The sequence below is a fragment of the Papilio machaon genome, chromosome 6 (genome assembly GCF_912999745.1).
Source record: "Papilio machaon chromosome 6, ilPapMach1.1, whole genome shotgun sequence".
In the NCBI taxonomy this organism is placed as follows: Eukaryota; Metazoa; Arthropoda; class Insecta; order Lepidoptera; family Papilionidae; genus Papilio; species Papilio machaon.
The window spans coordinates 1535396-1560087 of record NC_059991.1 but is presented as its reverse complement, the minus strand read 5'-3'; the positions used below and the strand labels follow the sequence as shown (position 1 = coordinate 1560087).

General features: G+C 32.6%; 3 protein-coding genes across 3 annotated transcripts in view; 2 read left to right on the top strand and 1 right to left on the bottom strand.

Annotated features, from left to right (window-relative positions):
- LOC106709339 overlaps window positions 1-6514 on the top strand; it is a 138036-nt gene extending 131522 nt beyond the window's left edge. The window contains exons 7-9 of the mRNA XM_045678452.1: window positions 3761-3988; window positions 4164-4318; window positions 4558-6514. Of these exons, the coding sequence (XP_045534408.1) occupies window positions 3761-3988; window positions 4164-4318; window positions 4558-6375 (2201 nt within the window). The 3' untranslated portion in view covers window positions 6376-6514. The remainder of the gene's footprint in view (window positions 1-3760; window positions 3989-4163; window positions 4319-4557) is intronic.
- A 1576-nt stretch (window positions 6515-8090) lies between these two features.
- LOC106709338 lies at window positions 8091-8956 on the bottom strand. Its single transcript, XM_014501126.2, has 2 exons — window positions 8876-8956; window positions 8091-8808 (listed from the first exon to the last, which is right to left on the bottom strand). The coding sequence occupies exons 1-2, from the start codon at window positions 8915-8917 to the stop codon at window positions 8140-8142; spliced, it is 711 nt and encodes a 236-aa protein (XP_014356612.2). The 5' UTR covers window positions 8918-8956; the 3' UTR covers window positions 8091-8139.
- A 399-nt stretch (window positions 8957-9355) lies between these two features.
- Window positions 9356-20555, top strand: LOC106709337 (phosphatidate cytidylyltransferase, photoreceptor-specific). The gene is made up of 10 exons (XM_045678283.1): window positions 9356-9556; window positions 9645-9769; window positions 10068-10164; window positions 11208-11384; window positions 13859-14051; window positions 17930-18096; window positions 18492-18644; window positions 19355-19483; window positions 19923-20057; window positions 20405-20555. The coding sequence occupies exons 1-10, from the start codon at window positions 9476-9478 to the stop codon at window positions 20495-20497; spliced, it is 1350 nt and encodes a 449-aa protein (XP_045534239.1). The 5' UTR covers window positions 9356-9475; the 3' UTR covers window positions 20498-20555.
- Window positions 20556-24692: the final 4137 nt, after the last annotated feature.

Genomic DNA, 24692 nt, shown 5'->3' with positions numbered 1-24692 from the left:
GACATATCTTAACCAAGCTGCATGTAAAATTAATACTACGATTTATTATGAAAAAAAAACACTACTATGGATGGGTTTTAATGAAATCAAAATTTATTTAATTAAGGCTTCAAAGTTTTATTCATACTATGAAATTTAATGATACAGAATGTGCCGAATAAATACGATTTTTTTGTCGCACAACACTCCTTGGTATTAAACGTTTCTTTTTAAGTACAAATTGTTTTGATTATTATAAGCAACTGAGAAATACTATAGCCATGAAAGCTAAGTACACCTTATATCTCGAAACCATTGTGAATTGATATTTATGCACCAAATAAGTCATACATGTGGAAAATTAAAATTAAAACCTTGAGTTCTTCGCAATAAGAGTCTGAATTAAATGATAATTGTCTTATTAACTTCTTATAATCCAGGTGTCTATATATGTAAAATTAATACGTACACTTCTGTCATGTAAATGTGAATCTTAGATATTTGACAGCTCTCTCGTGACTAAATTTCTTTACATGGGAATGTACAGCTGTGTGGAAACAGTTCACTAAGCGTTTGTTGCTAACTCGCATTTCTTTTGTCCAGACTAAATCACAGATAATATTTTTTTTTTCTGCACAGCTTTCGTACACGAATTGAAAAATATGACGGCAACTCTAATTCTTCGATTATAATTGAACAATCTAGAAATTTCCAATGTTCGATAATCTTAATTGGTTCGTACAACTATGAAGTTCTTTCAAAAATGCTTAAGCTTCTGCAGTGTATATCCTCCCTTATTGCAATAAAGATAGCTTGATGGGAAACTTTAGCAAAACGACAACGATTTGTATCTATTGACAGCGACAGAATCTTTGCACTTTAAAAAAAAAAAACAATTTGATTTCCAATAAATTTTAACATGGAAATATAAAATATCGTTAGTTGGTTCTATATTTTATGAATTTGATCATCTTCATTCTTAAATATGATAAGAGAAAAGGGAATTGCTGTAAGATTATTTATAAGTACTGTGATGTAAATATCAATGTGATCTTGTGCTCTATACAGTTTCTGATTTTGAGCATTATGTTTCCTGTTATTTATTCTTTTATGATCTATCATAACTTTGTCTAATTAAAGGCACGATTAGACATGTTTAATACTTTATTATTTCGCTTTCTGTGTGCATATATGTTTAAAGACAATTAATTCGCCTTGCCTGATTCCGTAAACCCATTTAAGTATGTACATGTCTTTGTTCCAAATGTAATGAATGACTAATGTTACCAAAACATGTAGGCTTTCTGAATGTCTCATTATTATTATCACAATATCAAATGAAAATAAATTGAGTTTTAAAGACGCCTTTTAATATAATTCCCCTATTTTCTATATACAGAATAAATAAAATGGATCTTGAAACACTTGCAAAATATTGTTATTTAAAAAAAAAAAAACCACAAGGGACATGCACATTGTTGATAACATAAAGCACATGAATGTAGACCTATATATAAACCACATTTCATATCCGTTTACCTCTGACATTCTAGTCAGCACGTAACACTAATCATGCAGCCAGATTTATCTGAGAGTAATCTGACAGAAGGTGCGCTAAAATCGTGCGTGCGACATTCCACTTCCACTCTATTTGTGTAAAGTGGACTAACGGCTCAGGATATGTTGGTAGGTATTTTAATGGATATGGATGCCAGAGGAATGACGCCGCTCAGTTTAACTGGATAGAGCCGCTTGATTTGCATACATCGTCACCACTGCTTGTTTTTCGTGTGCTATTTCGAGGAGACTCCAGGCGCCGTCTTAAATATGGGTTGAAATGATCATTTTTCATATTCCATACCTACTTTACTCAGTTTATATTTTATTTCAGTTTAATAATTAATTCTATCTCGTTTATTTTGAGTGACTATAATATCAAATTTTGCTAACATTGTTGTCCTGTTTTTATCACTCTTTAACCTGAATCTTTCAATGATGGGCAGTTAGACACTACATAAAATAATTAGCACATAAAACCTTTCAATTTAAAACTGTATGTCAATTTCACAACAAGGTTTAACGGTAATTAAGATATTCTTTACGAGCCTGCAAATCTCACCGTTTAAATCCAAGCCAATGTTTACATTATGGCAACACTGTGTATGTTATTGAGTGCAACATTAAACATTAAGAATGTCAAACTTTAGGTCCTGTTTTAAACAAGCTATTTCAATTGTCTGAGTCAACTGAGGCAGTCCAAAATAAATAAAAGGTATGGTGCTTGGCTGGCGGCTCCCAGTTTGCGTTTGCAAAAAGGACGACGTTGTATAAAAAAACATTCGAGTTCAGTAAATCGGATCGGCTGGCAAGTTCACAGCTGATTTATGGCGCATCTGCGAGCTGGGCTCTTTGTGCGTCACTAGTTGCATGTGCTTTGCTTTATTAACGTGCGTTCACACTGATTTCTTATCTTATACTTAAGAATATATTATAACAGTTGATGTATGAATTAATAAGGAAGATTGTTAATACAATTTACTGTTCAAATTTAGTTTTTAATGTAGCTAATTTTAAAAGGAATGAATTATTTATTACAACTAAATTTACATATGTACAGACGTTTACATAAATAAGTACATTTAAGTAAATATAAACTCTTGCGTTCTTATCGCAAATTGAAAGATTGATTAAGTAAGATAAAAGTCGGATTCGTTATCGTCATTCATTGATATTTATTATTACAACTGAAATCACCCATTGGTAATATTTTCTTCTGGCTTCGAGATGATGACGATTAAGGTGGACATAGTTCAAGTATACAGCTTAACAGCGTTATTCTATAATCTCTTAAAGATCATTTATAACCGATATTAATATTAATGAAAATTATGAAGTTGTGGTCGCGTCTTTACAGAGACGGATGCGACTACAAATGTCATGTATCCATTTCTTTTGATTCGAATGTTATCTATCAAGCTCTGCAGATGGAGAGGAATGCCGCTAGGTGTGGTGCTCACTTTATCTGCGATCGCTTTTTGTATTTCCTCTTACAGGTCGATGCGTTTTTATTCTATGTTTACGTATACCTTCATTTGATGCCATTGACTAGTAATTTAAATGGATCATTAACGAACTCTAAACATATCAAAATTTTAACGCTTTCAACTCATTCGAGTGCAAATTTTATATTTCTCGACGAATTAAAAGGGTCAAATTGAAGTCTAACCATAGATTAATAGAAATCGAAATCATAATCTTGTTTATATCTTAACGAAACTGACAATCATGGAACAGCAATTAACATTTGAAGTTATTAGTGCTATAAAACGCAAAGACAATTTAACTATAATAATTATAGAATAGATGTGATTATTAACACAAATCAAGATAACTTTCTCGGTATTAAAATTATAGCAGCATTTTCATTAATGCTTCACCGTCAATTAATTCCTTGATACGTTAATACAGATTGCAGCTATATTTTTACCTTTTTAACGACTTTAATGTCTAACGGCGTAGGGTATATCATTTTAAATTATGACGAGGTGTCCGTTATTGCACCGTTATGATTTTGTATCATGAATTCTACGAAATAGTGCAATCTCAAGATTGTATACATATTTCTTAATCGATTAAAGTTTTTTTTTAATAATATAGAGCTTAATCACAACAGATTGCCGAATACTATTTTTTCATAGATATATTGTAATGAGAACTAAAAAGTTTATAAACTAATAGATAACTACACTGAAAAAATATATCAAAATTTTATCCGTCACAGGCAACCCAAACGATAAAGTATTATACGGTCGTCCGAACAAGCGGCGGAGCGCGTCGTTCCCGGCGCCCCGGTCGCTGGACCGGCGTCACTCGCTGCGGATATTCGGCTCGTCCAGCAAGTACCTGCAGCGTTGCGCCTCCACGCGCAGCCTGCATCACAAGAACGTCAACACCACCGACAGTTCCTCCTCTACCGATTACCCGCCCAGCGTTGAATCTGCGTCGCCAAGTAAGTTTTGTTATTCTATCAGAACAGTCCGAATAATATCAAATTAATTTTAACGTGAAATAGTTAAACATTAAGAAAACAAAAGTAGTTATCGTTCATCATTTTCTTGATATTGCCATTTTAAAAGAGTTATTAAAGAATTACATTAATTCTGACATATGTTTGTGTATTTCAGAGAAAGCGTCGTTGCTGTCCCGCTTATTCAGACGAAGCGGCCGCAGCAAGGCGGCGCGCGCGATGAGCACCTTCTCTGCGCAGTTCCCGCCCGCCGACTGGTTCAACTCCAAGGCCGTGCACTTGCATTGCGTCGCCACGCAGACCAACTCTAAGGTGCTTAGGGTTTCACAATATTTATTTGAAGCAAAGAAGTAATAAGTAGTAGTAATCCAAAAGCAAGATTAGTTGGGCCAACTGACAGTCACTGGGGATTTTTTTTTTTGTATTTCATATCAACTTTTTAAAACTTTCTACATCAAATTCCTTATCAGTCCTGCGAAAAAATACGGTCAGCCTAAATTACCTACCGAGGTGTAGAATAAGAATACAACTAAAATTAATTTTTATTTCAGGAGTCCCTGCAGAGTCAAACGTCGTACGTGTCATCTTATTACGATGGATCAGAAATAAGTAACCGTTCATCTACACTGCCACGAAGACACAAGAGGCATCTCTCAACCGAATCAGGGCTGGCCGGCTCTGCGCACTACGACCACTCTCCGGTCAGACATTCTAGCCCTAGTTCGGGAAGTCTACCACGATCGACGTTAAGCAGAAGCTCCACCAATAAAACCATCTTAGATCACTTCGGATCACCTCAGAGAAGTGATAAGCTGCGGGACAGCCCTAGCGGAAGTCTACGGCGAGTAGATTATTCTGATAATGTTACGTCTACCAGCGGACCCTCGAGCTTGGAAAGCAATACCCATCGGACCCCACGGAAAGACAAAATTGCAGATAACTCCCCAAAAAGAAACTATCATACAAGCAGCAGCGGCCATTCGAGCTTAGAGTCACACATTTCAGACCGAACATTGAAACCTTCACCTAGTCACAGTAACGGAACTACCGGGTTAAGTAGAGCACAATCCCTCGTCAAAGTACAAAGTTTACAAAGCTCTCCTAAAAGTCTGCACAAGTATAGAACCAAACCGCCCATAGTTGGAGGCGAGACAGTAAAAAACGGAAATACCTCACCAAAAAACTGCCCAAATACACCCAAGAAAGCTACCCCTTTGCATAATAAAACACTCGGATCCAAACTTGAAAATCCTGCGACATCTGTGTTGGCGAGTTCAAATTCCAATAATTCAATAACTTTAAAAGTAACGACAAATACAATATCACAGAACGGTGGAACGAACACCAAAGTTTACGTACAAAATTCCCCAGTGCGATCGGTAATCACATTCGAAAATGGAAAGGTCACAGAAACTAGCAACGGCAGCAACATTTACATTTTTAATGACGATACACGAGTTGTGTCGGTTTCCCAGAACGGATCGAGTCAACAGCCAAAAAACCCAACAGAGACGTCCTTTGACGTGTGCGTTGAAAAAAACAAGCAAATGTTTCAAGAACCCGAGCCGGTGAAAGTACAAGATAACAAATTCATTAAGAATTCCATTAACGACACCGGTATGAACAATAATCGAAAGCTGTCTTTACAAATAGGCGCAACGAACAATAATAGTTTCGTATACAAAAATCAACTAAACAACACTAACGAAGCCGCATCTAATCCAGCATCGCCTGCAATACACAATAATATTCACAACATAGATGGTACAACAAACAGTAATCCATCGACTCCGACAAAAAGCTACGATAGTATTATTGGATCTTTAGGCAGTCTTAGATATCAGAAGAACTCTTTGTCGTCGGCTAACAGTGGCATACAATCGAATATAAATTCGAACAGCGAACTAAAAAGCGTCGACTTGTTAAAAAAGGCCGCAGCTTTGCAAATGTTGAACGGTCTGCCGAACGTAAATAACAGAATGAGCACCGAGTCGATAGCTAATTTGTTAACGAAAGGAATCGAGCAAAAGCCAACAGTATTAGGATCAGAACCTAATCTGGCATTTAAGAACCAAGAGCCATTGAAAGACATTAACACATCGACGGAGAAAATCAATAGTTTAGAAAACAAACAGAAAAGGTACAGCTTGAGTCAGGATGTGAAAAAAGAAAACCAGGATATATATAATTTTCCCAGCTTGAGCGACTTGAGCTTCAATTTTACCAGTTTAGCCGCACAAAAGATATTAAAAGGTGTCAGTATAAACAGCGTCGATACGCTAGTCGAGTTAAACATGGCCGCTAATAATTCTGAAAAGCAGAATAATCGTGATGTAGCAGCGGTATGCACCGACTTCGGCCTTGTATAGTATCTGAGATTTATGTTAATTTTGTTTAAAATGTACAATATTAGTAATAACATAAAGTAAGCTAGCTTAAGTTGCTCGTAATGACTTCATAATTTGATACACTTTAATATTTAGACAAAACTTGTATTCATTTGAGATTTTGTACTCTCAACTTGAGGAATTATCCTTTGATAACTATTGTATTCTCCTAATGGAATTATTTAGTCTTACTAACTTATCGAAAATATCATTTTAGAAATTATATAACTCAGTATTCATGTATACTAAAATCTATATCATTGATAGTTTGTAGCTTACATTGATTGTATCCGACAATAACTGAAATGAAATAAATGATGGCCTAATAATATAACCTTTCCAAGCAATTTAGTGCCTATTTATGTCCATATTTGTAGATGTATTACACTCTACCCTTCCATTATAGCTGCTTATTGTATCTTTCTAATATCACATTAATTCTCTATCCCATGTTCCAAAATAAACCCTAAATATTGTAGTCAATGGACACTTTGCACATTTTATGAACAAAAACTCATAAATTCCAATAAAATAACTGTTTTCTTACATTAAATATAAAACAATGAATACACGAAAAAATGTAATAGCCACCACATATTGAATGTGTCATTTCTCCTTTTACAAGATTTAGATATTCAGAATGGGATAGACTTTTAAAACATTTTCCCTTTAGCACCAGCACCCTTTTTTGTGCCATTATTAGATTTCCAGTGAAAAAGTTGAGTACAAACTAGAATACTTTTTCCATACTAAACAGAGTCCATCCATGAACAATAACTTTTAAGGATGGTATGTAAAATGTTTGTCATGTGTAAGTGCCATAAATAAAACTGTAATTGAACAGATGTGATGAACGAATCCGGCAATGGTATTGGTATTGGAAGATTGGTATCAATTATTGTAATTTGCTGCACTCAAAGTGCGGACATAATAAAGGGTAATATTTATTCATTAGGAATTATAATCGGAAGTCAATGCATATTAGTTTTTAAGTATTCAGTAACGCCATTTGTAAAAATGTATTAACAATAGAAGTTGATGCTTTTATTCTGGTTTTATTTTGAAATATCCCATTAATCCCTGATAAACCACTAAGTCTACACTTGCAAATATGAAAGAATTGAGTAAAATCTAAAAAAAAATCCTAATCAAATTTAATCTACACTCCTTAAAAAGTTTAATTCCACTATTTAAGTTTGCTTCTAAGTGGTGCTAACTTATCCCTTCATATACAGATGAGGTTCAGGTTTATTAATATGATAATGTATTAGACGCCATTTACAACGCATTATATAGAAAATATAACGCCGTTTGGAAATAAAATTATATACATGTGATTAAATGTAAAATTCTAGATAATTCTAATTTTTTTAAGTTTTGAAAATAACAATATCACAGAATAATCTATCTATATATATAAAAGAAAGTCGTGTTAGTTACACTATTTATAACTCAAGATCGGTCAAACTGATTTAGCTGAAAATTGATGGGGAGGTAGCTTAGAACTAGGAGACGGACATAGGAACTTTTTTTATCTTGTGTGCTTTTTTTTATTCTGCTCGGACGGAGTCGCGGGTGAAGGCCAGTAATGATATAAAATGATAAAGCTTTTGAATGAATTAAATTTGTTAAAGCATTAGATGGAGAAGATATTTAAAGAACCAACAACATTTAAAAAAAATATAAATGTATTTCATCTATCTTATATAACTAAAATTATGTAAATTTACCTTATACTAGCTTGCATTATGTGCATGTTATAGTACTGTGTTCCATGACATCTGTGACTTGTGATGGCTCTGTTTCTGTTTGACTTTTAATGGAATTTAACCAATCATCTGTAGGATTTATTTTCTTGATTTCTGAATCTGATTCACTTTTATCATCTTCAATTATTTCAGGACAATCACTCTCATTATTTTCACATATATGATTATTTTCTTTAGTGATAACATTTATTGGCATGACATCAGTGTCCAAATTTCTGAACTTCTTTGATACATCCTCTGTATGAACTGTTACAAAACACACACAATTATCCGTAGAAATTACTTCTTTTATAGCAGCCTCTTCTATCGCTTCCAAGTTCTCATTATCCTCCTCTTTTGTCACGTCTTCGATAGTTTTGTATGAATACATGTGATCATCATTAGGACTAACGTAATCTTCCAGTGTAAATGTAGAACTATCAAAATTAAGCTTTTCAAAATCAATACTGCCGTAGTTACTTATATTTTCTAAAAGCACGGACTCATTATCGTATATTATATCTATATTCTTAGCACAATTCCTTTTTAAGTCTTTGTCATCTTGGCATTGTTTACGGATAGCATCGAGTTGCCGCAGTGTCTTAAGTTCTCTGGCTTTTAAACTGGCATAGATACGGGCGAAAGATTTTCGTACAGCAGTTCGTAACTGTAAATTAAACGTTTAATAATAATAGTGATAACTGTATACAAGCTTACATTCATTAATTACTTACATTATGAATATTTGTCTCGAATTCGTCAGATTCACACGCCATGTTTATTTACATTTTATAATTTACTGTTAAACCGACCACAGTATATAAATATGTGTTTTTTTCACAGGATAAAGATTTATTATTTATATTGCAACATTCAATGGCATTAAAAATTAAAATGACGACTAATTAATTCGTGATAAATTAATGATAAAAGAATAGAATATTCAACAAACCTAGCTGACCAAGTTTCAATAATTTGTTTAGTTTAATCTCAGATTTTTTGAAAATTTCAAATTCAAGTGACGTTATGTACAAGTCAATAGATAAATAGTATTTTTTTATTATTACCCTGTGTATTTAGTATTACATTTTGTACTTATATTCTCTAAATATTAACTTACTAATTTTTACAATAAAATCAATAAAATGTCGGAAATAATTTATAATTATAGCAACACAAGTACAAAAAAAGCGTACTATTGATTTTTCGTTTGACAATTAGCTGTAAAAGGAAAACATAAGACGGTTGTCCTGTTCGTAAATGGATTAAAATATTAGGGTGTCGTAAAATTCGTTTGAGTATTGCAATTTTGTGATATCTAGTTTGCAAAAACCATGAGTGAATTAAGGCATAGGCGCGGTGAAGGTGATGGGAATGACAAAGTGGAAACCGCCGGTGAATCGGATCATGTAGATGTAACTATTTCTTGTAATTTGAAAACCTGTTCTTTAAAATATTTTTTAATATTTCTATTGTTTAATGAATAAAAAACATTATCTCTAGGTGGATTCAGAAGAAGAAAAGGTATTAGAGGAGAAGTATGTGGATGAACTAGCGAAGACTCTACCTCAGGGTACAGACAAAACACCTGAAATCTTAGATTCAGCTCTTTCTGGATTATCTTCACGGTATGTTTTCAAGATTAACAAGACAATTCAATAGTAACAAACAAGTCATGTCCTCAATAATGAATAAGTTATTGTTCTTCATAGTTACTAAAAATAAATTAGTAATTAAATCAAAGTTCACATATTACACTCATAACTTATATTCCATAAAGTTTTTTTTAACTGATTTTAAATGTAATACCTATAATTTTTCCATATCATTATTTTGAATGTAATTAGTATGTTTAAATTAAAAGTGAAAAGTAATTTCAATACGCCATTGATAAAGTCATTATTCATATTAGGTAATTTTTTGTAGATGGAGGAACTGGGTGATCCGTGGCATCTTCACCTGGTTGATGATTGGAGCCTTTTGTTTGCTGATCTACGGAGGACCACTGGCCCTAATGATTACTGTAAGTACCATAATTTATAATATATTGTCAGTTCAATGCTAGATAGACTTTTAACTGACCCTAATATTCATGAATGGTCCGTTATTTTCATTAGCTAATTAACTTCATATTATTCATAATAATAAATTTTATTTAAAAAAAAAACTTTTTCTTAGTTTCAATATGCATCTCTTTGTTTACTTTTAAATAACATGAAGTTGAACTAATTTTAAATTGAGTCATGTTTTTTTAATATTATAATAGTATTTATTATCTAAAAAGTACATAATGTAAAAACATTTTATAATGATAAAGATGTTTTCAGTTATTTTAGAAGTATACTTTATCTTAAGATATTTTTCCAAGTAGGGATATCGGCCGGCCATAAAGAATTAAGCCAAAACTTTAAGGTTTGTGATACCTTGTGTGCCAAACCCATATAAGTGGGAAAAGTCCGGAGAGATGATGAGATGGATTGTTTTCATACATTGTTTGGACTTTAGATTTTACTTTATTGATTTAATATTATACAAATGCTTTTTGTTGAGTTTATTGTCCACAGTTAAGTCAGTAGATATGAACACTTTTTGAATTATCAACAATAGTGTTAGATTCCCGCAACAACAATATTTGTTGGGTTTATGAATGAGCCGGGTCGACAGGTGCAATACCACAACCACAAAGAAGACAGGTGTGAAGTGGAAGCAATTCTGCGTTCAGTCTGATGAGTGTGGTCCTGGAGGCCTAATTTTAGTCCTCTTTCCCTTCCCACCCTTTTCCTATTAGGAAAGGATTGGAAGACGAAGTAGATTTGGCGGAAGTGGGGACACATAGGAAAGGGAAATACACTCTTTCTGTGCATTACCTTCTCTGTTGATTAAAGGTAGGCAATGCATCTGCATTTGCGGATGTCTATGGGTAACGGTCGCCTCGCTATTTTGGCGAATTCAAGTGGCCGTATGTTAGTTTAGCCATCTTTTGATAAAAAAAAAAATCTGCTTTTTATAGTGGATGCACAATTAAGGTTTTTACAAATTTTATCATAAATTGTATTATTCCTTTAGGTTCTCTGTGTGCAAGTGAAATGCTTCGAAGAGATCATCAACATTGGCTATGCTGTGTACCGAGTCCATGGCCTGCCCTGGTTCCGATCTCTCTCCTGGTACTTTTTGCTTACATCCAACTACTTCTTCTATGGAGAAAACCTCATTGACTACTTTGGAGTGGTGATTAATAGAACTGTGAGTGATTTTTTTTTTGTTCTTTTTTATAAGGTTTAAACTATGCTGATTGGAATCTAGAAATCTTAGTTGATTTTGCTTACTGTTGACTAATAGATTGTCATTAACTGACTATGTCATCAGAAATAAAGTTTCTTTTCTTCATCAAATAGGGGAACTAATGGTTATTATTTTTGTAATGAAAATAAATTTTATAATTGACCATTTCTCTTTAATTGGCACTTTGTTAACTTTAATAACTTAACCTTGAACAATGTTATTGTCAGCTTGTTAAAATGTTACGATAACAGTTGAAGTGTCACAAAGTAATTATTTTTAACTGTGGGTTCAGAGACTAAAGTCTCCTTTTAAAACATATTGTTATCTCTTGTTTTGTCGAAGATTATGACAGGGATGACGATATGTTTAATACAGAGATTTTGATCTCAGAACCCCATGGTTAGACTAGTAATTATGATGAACATCTCCGATAGCTTTTCAGCTTAAACCTTTGATTGACCTCTAATAAATGACCTACCACACTACTATTACAATCCACAGAATACTATAAGTTTGAAGTCATACAATATTTTTAAACGTAATACTCATTTATATTGTATATTTCACAAGCACACTGTTACTCAGGTGTATTACAAATTTGATTACGCTTCGTGATTAATGAATGTTTGACTCACGCTAGCCGTATAGATTAGCATTTTCAATATCCAATTTATCATAGCCGCGTCTAAGAATTTATTAAAATAATTTCTGAAAATAGTCTCGTTACATTTTGAGAAAGCAACTAATAACAATGAATCAACTAAAATAATAGTTATAAGTGGAAAATGATTATCATTATTGAATCATCGGACGTATTAAAATGAGAGATAAAGCATAATCAAAAGCTAATAGTTTTAGCGCCATTCAATCATGGACAAAATAAGAGTCGATATTTCACTATGATATACTTCTAATAATTGAAAAACCACTTGACATGAGCATCATATGAAACAGCTTAACGAGCAGAGTACACTAAGAAAAATTCAAGATGGACGACATTTTAAAATAGGGTATGACATATTTCTGTACAAAAACCCGAACATGGGTGTCAAACTGAAAGATTTAACTAATAGACCAAAATCCAATTCAAAACTTTACCTAAAAACTTGCTAAACGTTTTACAGTATTAGATGTTTCGGCAGTGTAAGAAGTATATAAAATATAAAAAAGTAGTTCAAGCGACTTATCTAAAACAAATATTGATTATACGTTTGTTGAACCCCCTGTATAATTGGCTTAACGATTATCTATTGCTATCCGTGCTAGGGTCGAGGCCACTCTATTAGCGTAGATTGGACTTATCCGATAACTATGATGGAAGTAATTTCATTTAGTTCCGATTTACCTTGACATTTATATTTAAACTAATAACTTTATTAGCTACTTATTTTACGAATTTGCGTCTTTTAAAACCAATACCAACAACATAGTAAAACTAAAAGGAAAACCAAATCTTTATTAGACATGACACGTAGAATAGGGTCAACAAAATTTGTAGCTTCATGACGTAGTTATTCACGTATTGCAAATATCATTAAAAACACGTTGAAAGCCAATGATTCTATATCACGAAGTATTATAGTAAACAACCAAATCACTATCAGTTATTTATATAAAAAAAAAAGAATTAAATATATTGAAAGTAACTGTTCGACCTTAACTAAAACGCAATAATTATTGTACCGAGACACTGATTATTTGGTATCGTAAACAGTATATTAACTTTATTAGCACATTTATGATTGCAATTAAATTTGCATTTTTATTAATGTCTATCTGTTAATAACAATAATTGTTTTATCTATGTTCGTCCGCGCGAAATTAGAAAAAATAATCGAGTAATATAAAAAGCTTATATCACACTGTGATAGTGTAGCTTCCTAACAGTGAAAGTATTTTTCAAATAGGTTCAGAAATTTCGGAGCCAATTAAATACAAACAAATAAATCTTTCGTTTTTATAATATGAGTATCATCATCATCATCATCAGCTCACTATACGTCCCCACCAAGGGGCTCGGAGCCTACCCCAAGTTAGGTGTGACTAGGCCATAGTCAACCACGCTGGTCAAGTGCGGGTCGACTTCACACATATCATTGAATTTCTTCTCAGATATGTTCAGGTTGCATCACGATGTTTTCCTTCACCGTAAGAACGTCGGACAAATGTACATAATATGTAAATCGAAAATCGAAAAACACGTTGGTACATGGCGGGATTCGAACCCAGGACCTGCAGATTGCAAGTCAAGTGCTTAGCCCCTGAGCCACCGACGCTCTAATATCTCTAAATGAGTATAGATGAATATCTCGCTCTAACATGAGTATAGAAAGAAATAACTTGCCATCTATTTTTCATGACTATTGCATTTTAGACTAACAGTATATAAAGGAGGATGACAAACTATCAGGGACTAAATCTTCCTTTATATTTAGGACTACCTGCACTTCTTGGTGACATACCACCGGTTCATCTCGTTCAGCCTGTACTGCGTGGGCTTCGTGTGGTTCGTGCTGTCGCTGGTGAAGCGTTACTATATGCGCCAGTTCAGCCTGTTCGCCTGGACACACGTCGCTCTGCTCATCGTCGTCACACAGAGCTATCTCATCATACAGAACATCTTTGAGGGTATGTTTTGTTTTCATCTTTTTTATTTAACTGAAGACGACATTTGTCTAGTTTTTGATCAAAAAACTTTTTTGATGGACCCTTCGAATAGCGATACTTTGATACGATTTTTGGTAATTGATTTAGAATCTTCTTCTGATTTAAAATGAATATCGTTTTTAATGCTTGTATACAATACTATTATGTAAGTGTCAATGTCAGATTTCATTATAGTTCTAAGTTTGCGAACAATACAAGTGGAAACAATGTCTAACAGATACGGGCTGTCGTTTGTTTGACGGGTGATAGCTTTGCAGTCACAAGGCCGGGGAAGCCGAACAAAGTACTATCTAGGTCATACGCTCGCACAATAGATACGCCCCGTTAGCGCACAAGGGTGGAAACTTTCAATAAAATTGACTTTTTAAATAGATTTATTCACACCGTACTTTAAACTTGAGCACTCGTCTTTTTATGAGTTGAGTTACTGTTGTCCGAGACTCCGTCAGCGTGGAGTTGAAGAAAAACTTAACAACTAGCCTATGAGTTCTTTCAGACTGTGTCCTACATCAATACCTACCAAATAATCTTCATCCATCTACATATTTGCATTTATAATATTAGTAAGATTAACTCGGATTTATTAAATCGTGATAGATTTTAACATTTAACGTTGAAAAGGCATTCATTTGCTTCATTTTTGTTGGAATGTAAATTTTCTAGAGATGACTTTACGCAATGTTGTTAATTATAGAACAATTAAGGGACATGCATTATCATAGTTGCAGTAGCAACGGCATTATTTTCTATTAGTATTATATAATAGAATGACATGAAGGAAATACTACTGGAATTTTCCACTTTCCACGTTATTCTAACTTCAGACGTTTATATTAAATCATAAAACTTCCTAAATGTACTCATGTGTTTGTTAACAATATTTTTAAATGCGATTCGTTTGAAATGGTTTTGAAATGAACAAACGTTGGCATAGTTTTGATAAGTTATTAAAAAAAATACGCAAGCATCGCAATAAAAGTCATTACCGTGAAATTTATTCACAATGTCGGTGTATTTCCTTACCTTAAAGCGTATGTTGTTCGTAATATTTAGGCAATTGTTGCATAATTTTACAACCAGCGACATGAGTATGACTTAAATTGTATTAAATGCTTTTCGTTACCATAGCAACATATTATCACGGGGGTACTGCAGGATAACGTAATACTTAAGACCAAATTTGGTTATCTGTTCACGCATTTTATTTTGTAATTGTTCACAATAACGTTTTAACTCATATCCTGTTAAATTTGTGCTATCGGCATACGATTATTTACGTAGGATCTATATCAGTTGAACTACAAGCTTTACTTGATGTTTGTGGTCTTAACTACATAAAGAAATTAATAATTTTCCGTTCAGTTCTTGTGATGTCTGAGTACTTATCGCGGTTGAAATATAGCAATATGTTTAAATTATTGTTGAAAATTATGTTTTCCGTCAAAAATACAAACAAAATAAATATATCCTTTTAGCACGCGCGTACTCATCGTCTTAAATAATCTTACTAATATTATAAATGTGAATATTTAGATGTATGGATAGATGTATGTTTGTTAGAAGGTATCTCCAGAACGGCTGCATGGATTTCCCTGAAATTTGGCATAGATTTAGAACATAGCTTGGAAGAACACATATGCTACTAATTAGGTTTGTTTTTTTAATTCTGCGCATACGAAGTCGCGGCCGACAACTAGTAGTTGTAATAAAAACAAGTGTTAATTCACATGTCTATGCCTTAATCTTTGTTGTGTTTTATATTTGTATTTGCCTTGAGTGAAAAGGTAATTCTTAAAACATTTTAGAGGCCGTAAATATGTTGGTTTAAAACCGGTTTAAAGAGTAGACCTCTTGAGAATAACATTCTTGAAATATTATCAGCTTATTCAAGGTGGTACTAAGTCCAAAACTACTGAGTGCCTTGTATGATAGAAAATATCAATAAGTTTTCAAAATGATGCATTTAATAATAAATTATGCATACAATATGGTGTGGACCTAACATTTGCGTTTTTATCGAAAGCCTATAGACATACAAAATTTCAACAAAGTTGTTAGAAACCTATGAAAAAAGTAATAAAAAAAATTGCACGTTTCATAGTATAATGCTTGTCATTTTTTTTAATTAATTTTATAGACAGTGCAGTACCGCCGCCGTGCGCAGTCGGGACGTGGGTTTAGTTTAAAAATGTAGGGCAAGCAGTGAGTTGATTGCTTGCGCGCTGTCCGGTAAACAATGTTTTATTTTTAGATGGTACAAAGTTTTACTTGCCAAGGCAGGGTAACATATGCTTGCAGTCTTGATCAAATATTATTTTTAGTGCTGATCAAGAAAAATATATATTTAAATGGGTAACATTCTCTAGGCTTACTTTTATATGCCGGAAAAGTATTCAAATATTCTTACTCATATTTGATGAAAAATAAATTTGTTGATTAGAAATAGTTAACAGAAAAATTAAGGTGAAAATTTTGAAAAAGCTTTAAAATACGAAAGCGAAATGAAGCAATCACGAAACACATTTAAAGCATTTGTTTGTCTCTGTCCGTCTGTCCGTCTCTATCTGCTAAAGAAGTCTAAAAACATTACATCTTACTAATATTATAAATGCGAATTTTTGAATGGATGGATGGATGTTTGTTTGAAGGTATCACCGGAACGCTCCACGGATTTTGATGAAATTTGCATAGATGTAGAGCATAGTCTGGAAGAACACATAGGCTATTAATAAAGTTTTTTCTTTTAATTCCGCGCGGACGGAGTCGCGGGCGACAGCTAGTAACGAATGTTTTAACTGTTCGAATTTATGGATTTCTATAAAAAACAGTTTTTTCGTCAGACCTAAATCCTGTGAAGTGGTTTTTTATCGGGCATAGATAACGGATGGATGGCAATTTTGTTCGCCGTTCCCAATATCAAGAACATATACACAAGTTTTACGATGTTTTCAAGTATTTCGTATTTTTTTACCAGACGCTCGCAAAACTACATCATGAGCTTTGAACTTTAAAATAAATGTTAATGTTTAGACAAAGAACTTGTTTCCATTGTGTGATAATTAAGTTAATTATTTCATAGTACCAATAAACAATATAAATAATTTTGGGTTTAATGTAGAGTCCGTTACTTGCCTTTTGATCATTTGAATAAATTATAAAAATAGAAAAATTGCTTGGTCGACTAATTGAGACAGATGAAGAAAAGTTTCTTTATGATATATGTAATACTAGCCGTCGCCCGCGACTCCATCCGAGCGGATTTAAAAAGAACTTAATAAGTAGCCTATGGGTTCTTCTAGACTATGTTCTACATCTATGCCAAATTTAATTAAGATCTGTTCTGCGGTTCCGGAGATACCTTCAAACAAACATTCGTCCATCAATCTGAACATTCACATTTATAATATTAGGAAGATTGAATTTAAAAAGGCGTGACACTCGTATTTGAAAACTATTGCTGTCTGTTTTATTCAAAGGGAATGTGAGCGATGGCATAATTGTCGTAATACACGTACAACTAGAGATTCACCGTAAGGGCATTAGTGCACATTGAATCTTGATTCCATTACAATTTAAGGAATCAATGCCTCCTCACATCGCCACCTAAAGAATAAAAAAAAAATACAATAAAATACTTAAAATTCCTATAGATCCACGTAGATGAATCAAAAATTATTTGTCAGTTTTTTTTAGGCTTTTTTACTGTTTAGCTTATTGTAATTTCATTTCGAATAAAAAAAAATTCCCTATCTAACCCCCCTAGATCTAGCGTAGATCCTCTGGAGACAACCTTGGCCCCTTGCCCTTGCTCCATACAGTATGTTATAATATTGTTGCAGGCTTAATCTGGTTCATTGTGCCGGTCTCGATGATAATCTGTAACGATGTAATGGCGTACGTTTTCGGCTTCTTTTTCGGCAAGACGCCGCTCATCAAGCTCAGCCCCAAGAAGACATGGGAGGGATTCATCGGAGGTGGTTTCTCTACCGTCATCTTTGGTCTTGTGGTAAGCAGAATCAAAAACGCAACTGTCATAATAAATGGCTTGACTGAATTAAAAAAGAGAAGTCATTCAATATTCAGTCAGTCAGGTTTATTAGGGTTTTATTAATGTGAATTATCAATTTAATATGAATTAAATTGCTTGTCTTATTTAAAGTATTAAGCAATATACCACTTGATGTTAAGTGGTCTTCTTGAATACAAGTTAACTGCACTTAAGTTGTGATTTTATATACATATGTAAAAACATTAGATACGGACTAACGCCCTGTAGAATTTTCGCTGTTTGATCCTTTACGAAATAACACTTTTTCCTTAATTTTTTCTAGCTAGTTCTATAAAATGTTCTCGTTTTTGTATTTATCTATTAAAATAAACCTTAATTATGTTTGTTTTCAGTTGTCGTACCTGATGTCTCAATACCCTTACTTGGTATGTCCTATCGAGTACTCGGAGTCTCTGGGCCGCATGACGATGGACTGTGAACCCTCCTTGCTGTTCCGTCTGCAGGAGTACACGCCTCCACACTTCCTGCAGCCTCTCATGAAACTGGTGAGTTATGATGGAGACGGATGTTTCTTTGAAGGTATCTCCGGAAAGGCTGAACAGATGTTGATGAAATTTGGCACAGATTTAGAACATTGTCTGGAAGAACACATAGGCTATTTATTAAGATTTTTTTTTAATTCCGCGTGGATGGAGTCGCGGGCGACAGCTAGAATGTATTAAATTTCTCGTTTAAGTCTTTTTATAGTCAATATTTTTAGAGATTGTATCTAACGAAATTTGTTTCATGTAAGTAGTTGTCTTCATACATCTGTATCAGCCATTATATCTGAATACATTCCCTTCTTAAGCATATTCTATTTCATACAATCCATTAATACTTGCTTTGATTTTCCTCTAACTTTATCGTTCATCTGCAGTAATCTCATTATCTTCTTATTTATGTGATAATCTGTGTATTTTATGTTCATACCAAGCTAAAACTTCAACATGTTACGGCTTAGCCATTTTGATTAATATATTTTTTTTTATTTCTTTATTTAAATAACTCGTAGTATAAAAATAAAAATGTTTTGAGTCATGTTTTTACAGAATCTTTTAAAATTTTAATTTGTTAATATCATTCATTGAGTAAAACAAAAAACTAAATATTCAAGATTTTATGTAAATTCTACATTATATGATTTTTTTTCTGTTGATTATAAAATATGTGTTGTTTATTCCCCTGTCTTCAATATAATTTTGTATCGTTTCAGACTGGCAGAGAAAAGATCAACATATACCCGTTCATGATCCACTCCCTGGCGCTCAGCATCTTCAGCTCCGTCATCGGACCCTTCGGTGGATTCTTCGCTTCTGGATTCAAACGCGCTTTCAAGATCAAGGTATGAATATTATATTACTTTTTAACATTACCAGTTGACATCAACTCTCATTGTCTCAAAATTAGGAGACATTGTTAAGCAGTTGACTTGCAATCTGCAGGTCCTGGGTTCGAATCCCGCCTTGTACTAATGTTATACTGCAACCTGCACATATCTGAGAAGAAATTCAATGATATGTGTGAAGTCAACCCGCACTGGACTAGCGTTGTTGACTATGGCCAAATCACCCCTAACTTAGGATAGATTCCGAGCCCCTCAGTGGTGACGTATAGTGGGCTGATGATGATTATGATGATGATTCGTTTTACACTGGACTTCCATTGCTGAAACATTTAGCAACGTTTATTTATTTTCCAAAGAGATTGAAACAGGTTGCATTATGTTTGAATTTATTAGCTGTAGAAATATACGGTTATATATTAAATTAAATTTTCTATAGGACTTTGGCGATGTGATTCCTGGACACGGCGGCATCATGGACCGCTTCGACTGTCAGTTCCTGATGGCCACCTTCGTCAACGTCTACATCACCAGCTTCATCCGCACCGCCACTCCGCAGAAACTGCTGCAGCAGGTCCACAACATTGTAACTTAGCTTAACTTCACTAAAAATAACGAAACAACCACTGCCCATAGACATCTCCAAAAAGTTCTCCATTTTACTCCAAATGTTCGCTTCCGAAATATTAATACGAAATTCTGAAATGCCATCTTCCTTTAGAAAGTAGATTATTATGTAACTCGCATTTTTTAAACTGCAGCTCTGTAAAGCAAAAGATTGAAGTTTTAGAACTGAATCTATTTTTTTAACCGACTTCAAGCCATTTTTTAGATTTTTTAAAAATAATTAGAAGACTAGTAGATTTTGAATTTAACTTCAAAATGCGTTACGAAAATTTGGGACATTTTTTTTATTTACAGGTTTATAATCTGAAGCCGGAACAACAGCTGCAGTTGTTCTACGCACTCAAGGAGTCCTTGGAGAACCGCAATATACTCAATATGGTGCCCTAAGCTCGCCGCACACCGCAAACCGCAAACTGCACACCGCAAACCGCAAACTGCACACCGCAAACCGCAAACTGCACACCGCAAACTGCACACCGCAAACCGCAAACTGCACACCACACGGTACATTATATATGTCTTTTTTGTTTGCTCATCAAATTGTATGTCTCATAAACACTTTATAGACGGTACAGTTCTGATATATGTTTGTCTGTCTATATGTATGTTGAAATTTTAAATTCATATTCACTATAATTGAATTATAAAAAAATATACAAGTATAATTCGCGTTTGGAAATAGATAATAAATATATATTTATATAAAATATATTACTAAATTGGAATATATCTAACGAGTTTTCAATTAACCATATACATTATATTCTAGTCTAATATATTTGTAATTTTTACAAGATATTTTCTGTGGCCTATTTTGTTATATTTTTCCAAACGTATTTAAAGGAGTTTTCAGAGAACCAAGAAAACTTTCCTGCCTTTAAAAAGTCGTTGATCGTCTAAATAAAGTTTTTAATGTTCTGTCTCTGTCGCACTCTGGCATTCATTTATGTGGTCATCTCACTCACTCTTGAGGAATACTTATATATCTTATCCTATCAATTAATTTTACAATGTCTTGAATTAATATATGTCTATCCTTTAAAAACATGCTTATTTATATGGTGTTGCCAAATTTTGTATCTAACTCACAGGGTTGCCATCACAAAAAAATTGTGGTAATGCATTTTGAAAAGCAGGTTCTTTGGGGATAATTTTCCCAATTATTTATGGGTACTGCGTACGTATTAAGTATTTTTGGTAACAAATTTAGTTTTGAAATTTATTGTATTTTTTTTATTGATTAATTTTTAACAGGGACGGATTCAAGGATTCTAGGGATTTACTAGTCCCTAAATCAGTTAAATTCTATTGCGACAAAAAGTTTTAAACCAGTATTAAATTATATTGTTCTGCAATAAATTGTATAAAATTTTGTGTTTTTGGATAACTTAAAAATGGCTACTGGATCCATCTCTGGATGTAAATACCTATGTTATATACTAATTTTCTTTATTTTAAATCCACTTTTCCCACCCTTTTCCTATTAGGAAGGATGGGAAGGGGAAGTGGATTTGGCGGAAGAGGGGACGCAAAGGAAGGGAAAATGTTCTCTTTCTGTGCGTCTCCTCCGTTGATTAAAGATAGGCAATGCATCTACATTTGCGGATGTCTATGGGCAACGGTCGCTTCGCTATTGCGGCGAATTCAAGTGACTGTTTGCCACCTTTTCATATAAAAAAAGTTATATACAAATTTTCTTTATAACTACTCCAACTACTGTTTATAAGTGTTGGTTCACATATTATCAGTTTTTACTGTAATATTTAAAAAATAAAAAAAATAAAAAGTTCTTAAATTCTATGTTAATAAGTAATTATTATTTTAATTAAAAAAAGTAAATTTATTAATGTATTTATATTCCTTATATGTAAATTCGATTCAAAAATGAAGAAACCAAAGAATTTTTTTTTGACAATATATAATTGCTCTTTGTCAATAGAGAATAATGTTTAACTTAAATTTTCGCATCTTTATTTATCTTTTTTTCTATAGGTTTTTTAAAATTTCACATATTCAAAACCGAATGAAACGCTCTAAAGTAATAGAAATATCTATGGGCAGTGGTCACTTCGCTATGTTAGCGAATTCAAATGGACGCTTGCCCGATTTTTCTTTTACTAAAAAACAAAATCAGTTGACACGTTTTTACGGGTCTTATTATTAGGTATTATTTCTATCTATTTATAAAAATTAAAATTTAGTATTCGTAGTTTTGATCTTTTAGTTTTCTCTGACTTGGGAACTTTTAAAGCATATTCTTTGTTTCTTGAGTCTTTGATTTTCTTTAGTTATAATATTGTCACTATTATTTATTTATTGTAGTCACAGATCATCATATAAATATCTCACAAAGTTCAAAGTAAGGTAATGGACATTTGACAAATATATTTTCAAGCAAAATATTCGTCTATTAATAGATTCAAACTTTATGTTGGCTCGAAAGTAAACTACTTGCAAGTGCATGTTGCACTGTTTGCCCCTCCCCCTCATTCCCAGCCCCCACTACCCTTTAATTCTCACAGATATCTAACATTGTGTTATTGTGAGCCGCCATAAAGTTTGGATAGCACTATACAAAATTTCTATCAATGTTATTTTGTATATTTAAAAGATATACTCGATGATCTGTACTTCGTTTAGTATGTTTTAGTTTTTTTTTTTGACAATGTGTCATTCAACATAACTTTTCATTTTAATGTAAAATTTGTTAAGTTTTGTGATTATATTTGTGATTTTATATTAGTTATTATCTAATGTTATGTTTTTGATGTATCGTGGAAATAGTAAAGTAACTTTTAAATTAATATATCATTGAAAACATGTTTCGATATACGTTATGAAACATGTTTCCAGACATAGATGTTAAATTTAATTCTGAATGGTTCATGTATTGATATGTAGATGAATATTCAAGTTTATTGTGAAATGCTTTTTAGAAATATTCTTTAGATAAATTATTTTTTTTGCAATTTACAGTCGCATTTTCTTCTAGATGTTGATTTTATTATTAATAAATATAGAATGCTAGATTCTTTCAAGATTTAAATTAAGAGAAATAAAGTAAAAATATGCAATAATTTATAAATAAAGATTCATTACCCTCCGATATAAAAAAAAAAAACTTCTAAGTAAACTATGCATATGTAGGTATATGAAAAAAAACATGAAATTGTTTTAATATAGATTTAATCCAACTCGTATTAAAAAAACACGCATTAATTAATAAGTTGCTAATATATTTTTCAAAATTTTTTTTTTTTGTACTTTGTACTAAATCTTTATGTATTTTTGTATTTTGTCATTTCTTTGTATTCTGATGACGTATTATTTTCATGTCTTTTTTTTTTCTCAATACCTTTTTTATATTAGATGAATTGTATATTGCATTTTGATTAAATGTGTCGTAACTTTCATCGCCCCAAATAAATGTATATAATAAGTTTTATATTTAAAGTTTATTTGCCCCAGGACAAAGTTAAGGTACTATATTATAGTTTATTCAATGTTACAATACATAAGTAAGGCATAAACAATCTGACATTTGACAGCTACTTTATTATAGTCTGTGACGTTTTTCAAAATGGCGCAAGTTAATGCAAATGGCGGCAAAATGAAAGTGTATTTTCTTTTTGCAAGCTTCAATCTCTCTCTCAAACAAATCTATCATAATAAAGCAAAGGTTACCAATTTTTTTTATTTAATAATCTTAGAATGTTTATCCCTTATTTGTGTTCAAATTTAATGTTGTGTTTTTGTAGTATTAATGTTTATAATTTTTAGCTATAGTTAAATGATGTAATGTGCTGAATGTTTAGATTATTTAGCTGTGGATTTTGACTACTGTGACATTTGTGTTGACACAAGATGTCATCTCTCATCTCATTTGAAAAAAAAAATAGAGAGCAATTTGTGTCGATATAAAATTCAAAGAAGTGGAATTTTTACAGTAACGTTAGAAGAGTTTAAGTAAATTACAGTCGAACCTAGATAAGTGAGAAACCTCTACAAATGAGAGTTTTCCTGACATAACTGGTTACAGAGAAACCTCTAAAAACATAAAAATAATGTGGACCCTTGGATTCTCTTTTATCTAGGTTCGACTTTATTAAAAATATCTATTTCATCTTAATATCTTTATTATATGTGTTTAGATTAAGATCATGCTGGCATTTTCATACATTTTGACGTCGTGAATTTGAGTATAATTCGATGTATAAAGGTTATTTTTTAATAATTTTTTAAATATATGACATTGTAGGACAATCTTAAATTTAATTTAAAGCAGTTATCAATCAATTAAACGTATTAGATTGTCTTCATTAAACCTTTGGTGTTTTAAATTCTAGTTTTATAACTAAACAAGGATATCTGACCCCGGTGGGCAGACTAAATTATGACAGCTAACTAACGCATCTGTCAACGTCAAAAATGTGTCAAAATTATTTTCGTAATGTAGCTGTTATGTTTTTTTGGCATTTTATATGTCCATATAGGTTTTACAAATGTCTGTTGTGAGCCGGTGGAGATCAGCTCCAGTTGCAACCCATGCTGACCACAATCCTCAGAAATGAGGTACCGACAT

What these genes read in the sequence shown, in the direction of transcription:
- LOC106709338 (XM_014501126.2), bottom strand. Translation starts at nt 8,917, where the DNA reads ATGGCGTGTGAATCTGACGAATTCGAGACAAATATTCATAAT. An exon ending in TCGAGACAAATATTCATAAT is followed by an intron (nt 8,809 to 8,875) that starts GTAAGTAATTAA and finishes TTTAATTTACAG; the next exon opens with TTACGAACTGCTGTACGAAA.
- LOC106709337 (XM_045678283.1), top strand. Translation starts at nt 9,476, where the DNA reads ATGAGTGAATTAAGGCATAGGCGCGGTGAAGGTGATGGGAATGACAAA. An exon ending in CCGTCATCTTTGGTCTTGTG is followed by an intron (nt 18,097 to 18,491) that starts GTAAGCAGAATC and finishes GTTTGTTTTCAG; the next exon opens with TTGTCGTACCTGATGTCTCA. An exon ending in CGCAGAAACTGCTGCAGCAG is followed by an intron (nt 20,058 to 20,404) that starts GTCCACAACATT and finishes TTTTATTTACAG; the next exon opens with GTTTATAATCTGAAGCCGGA.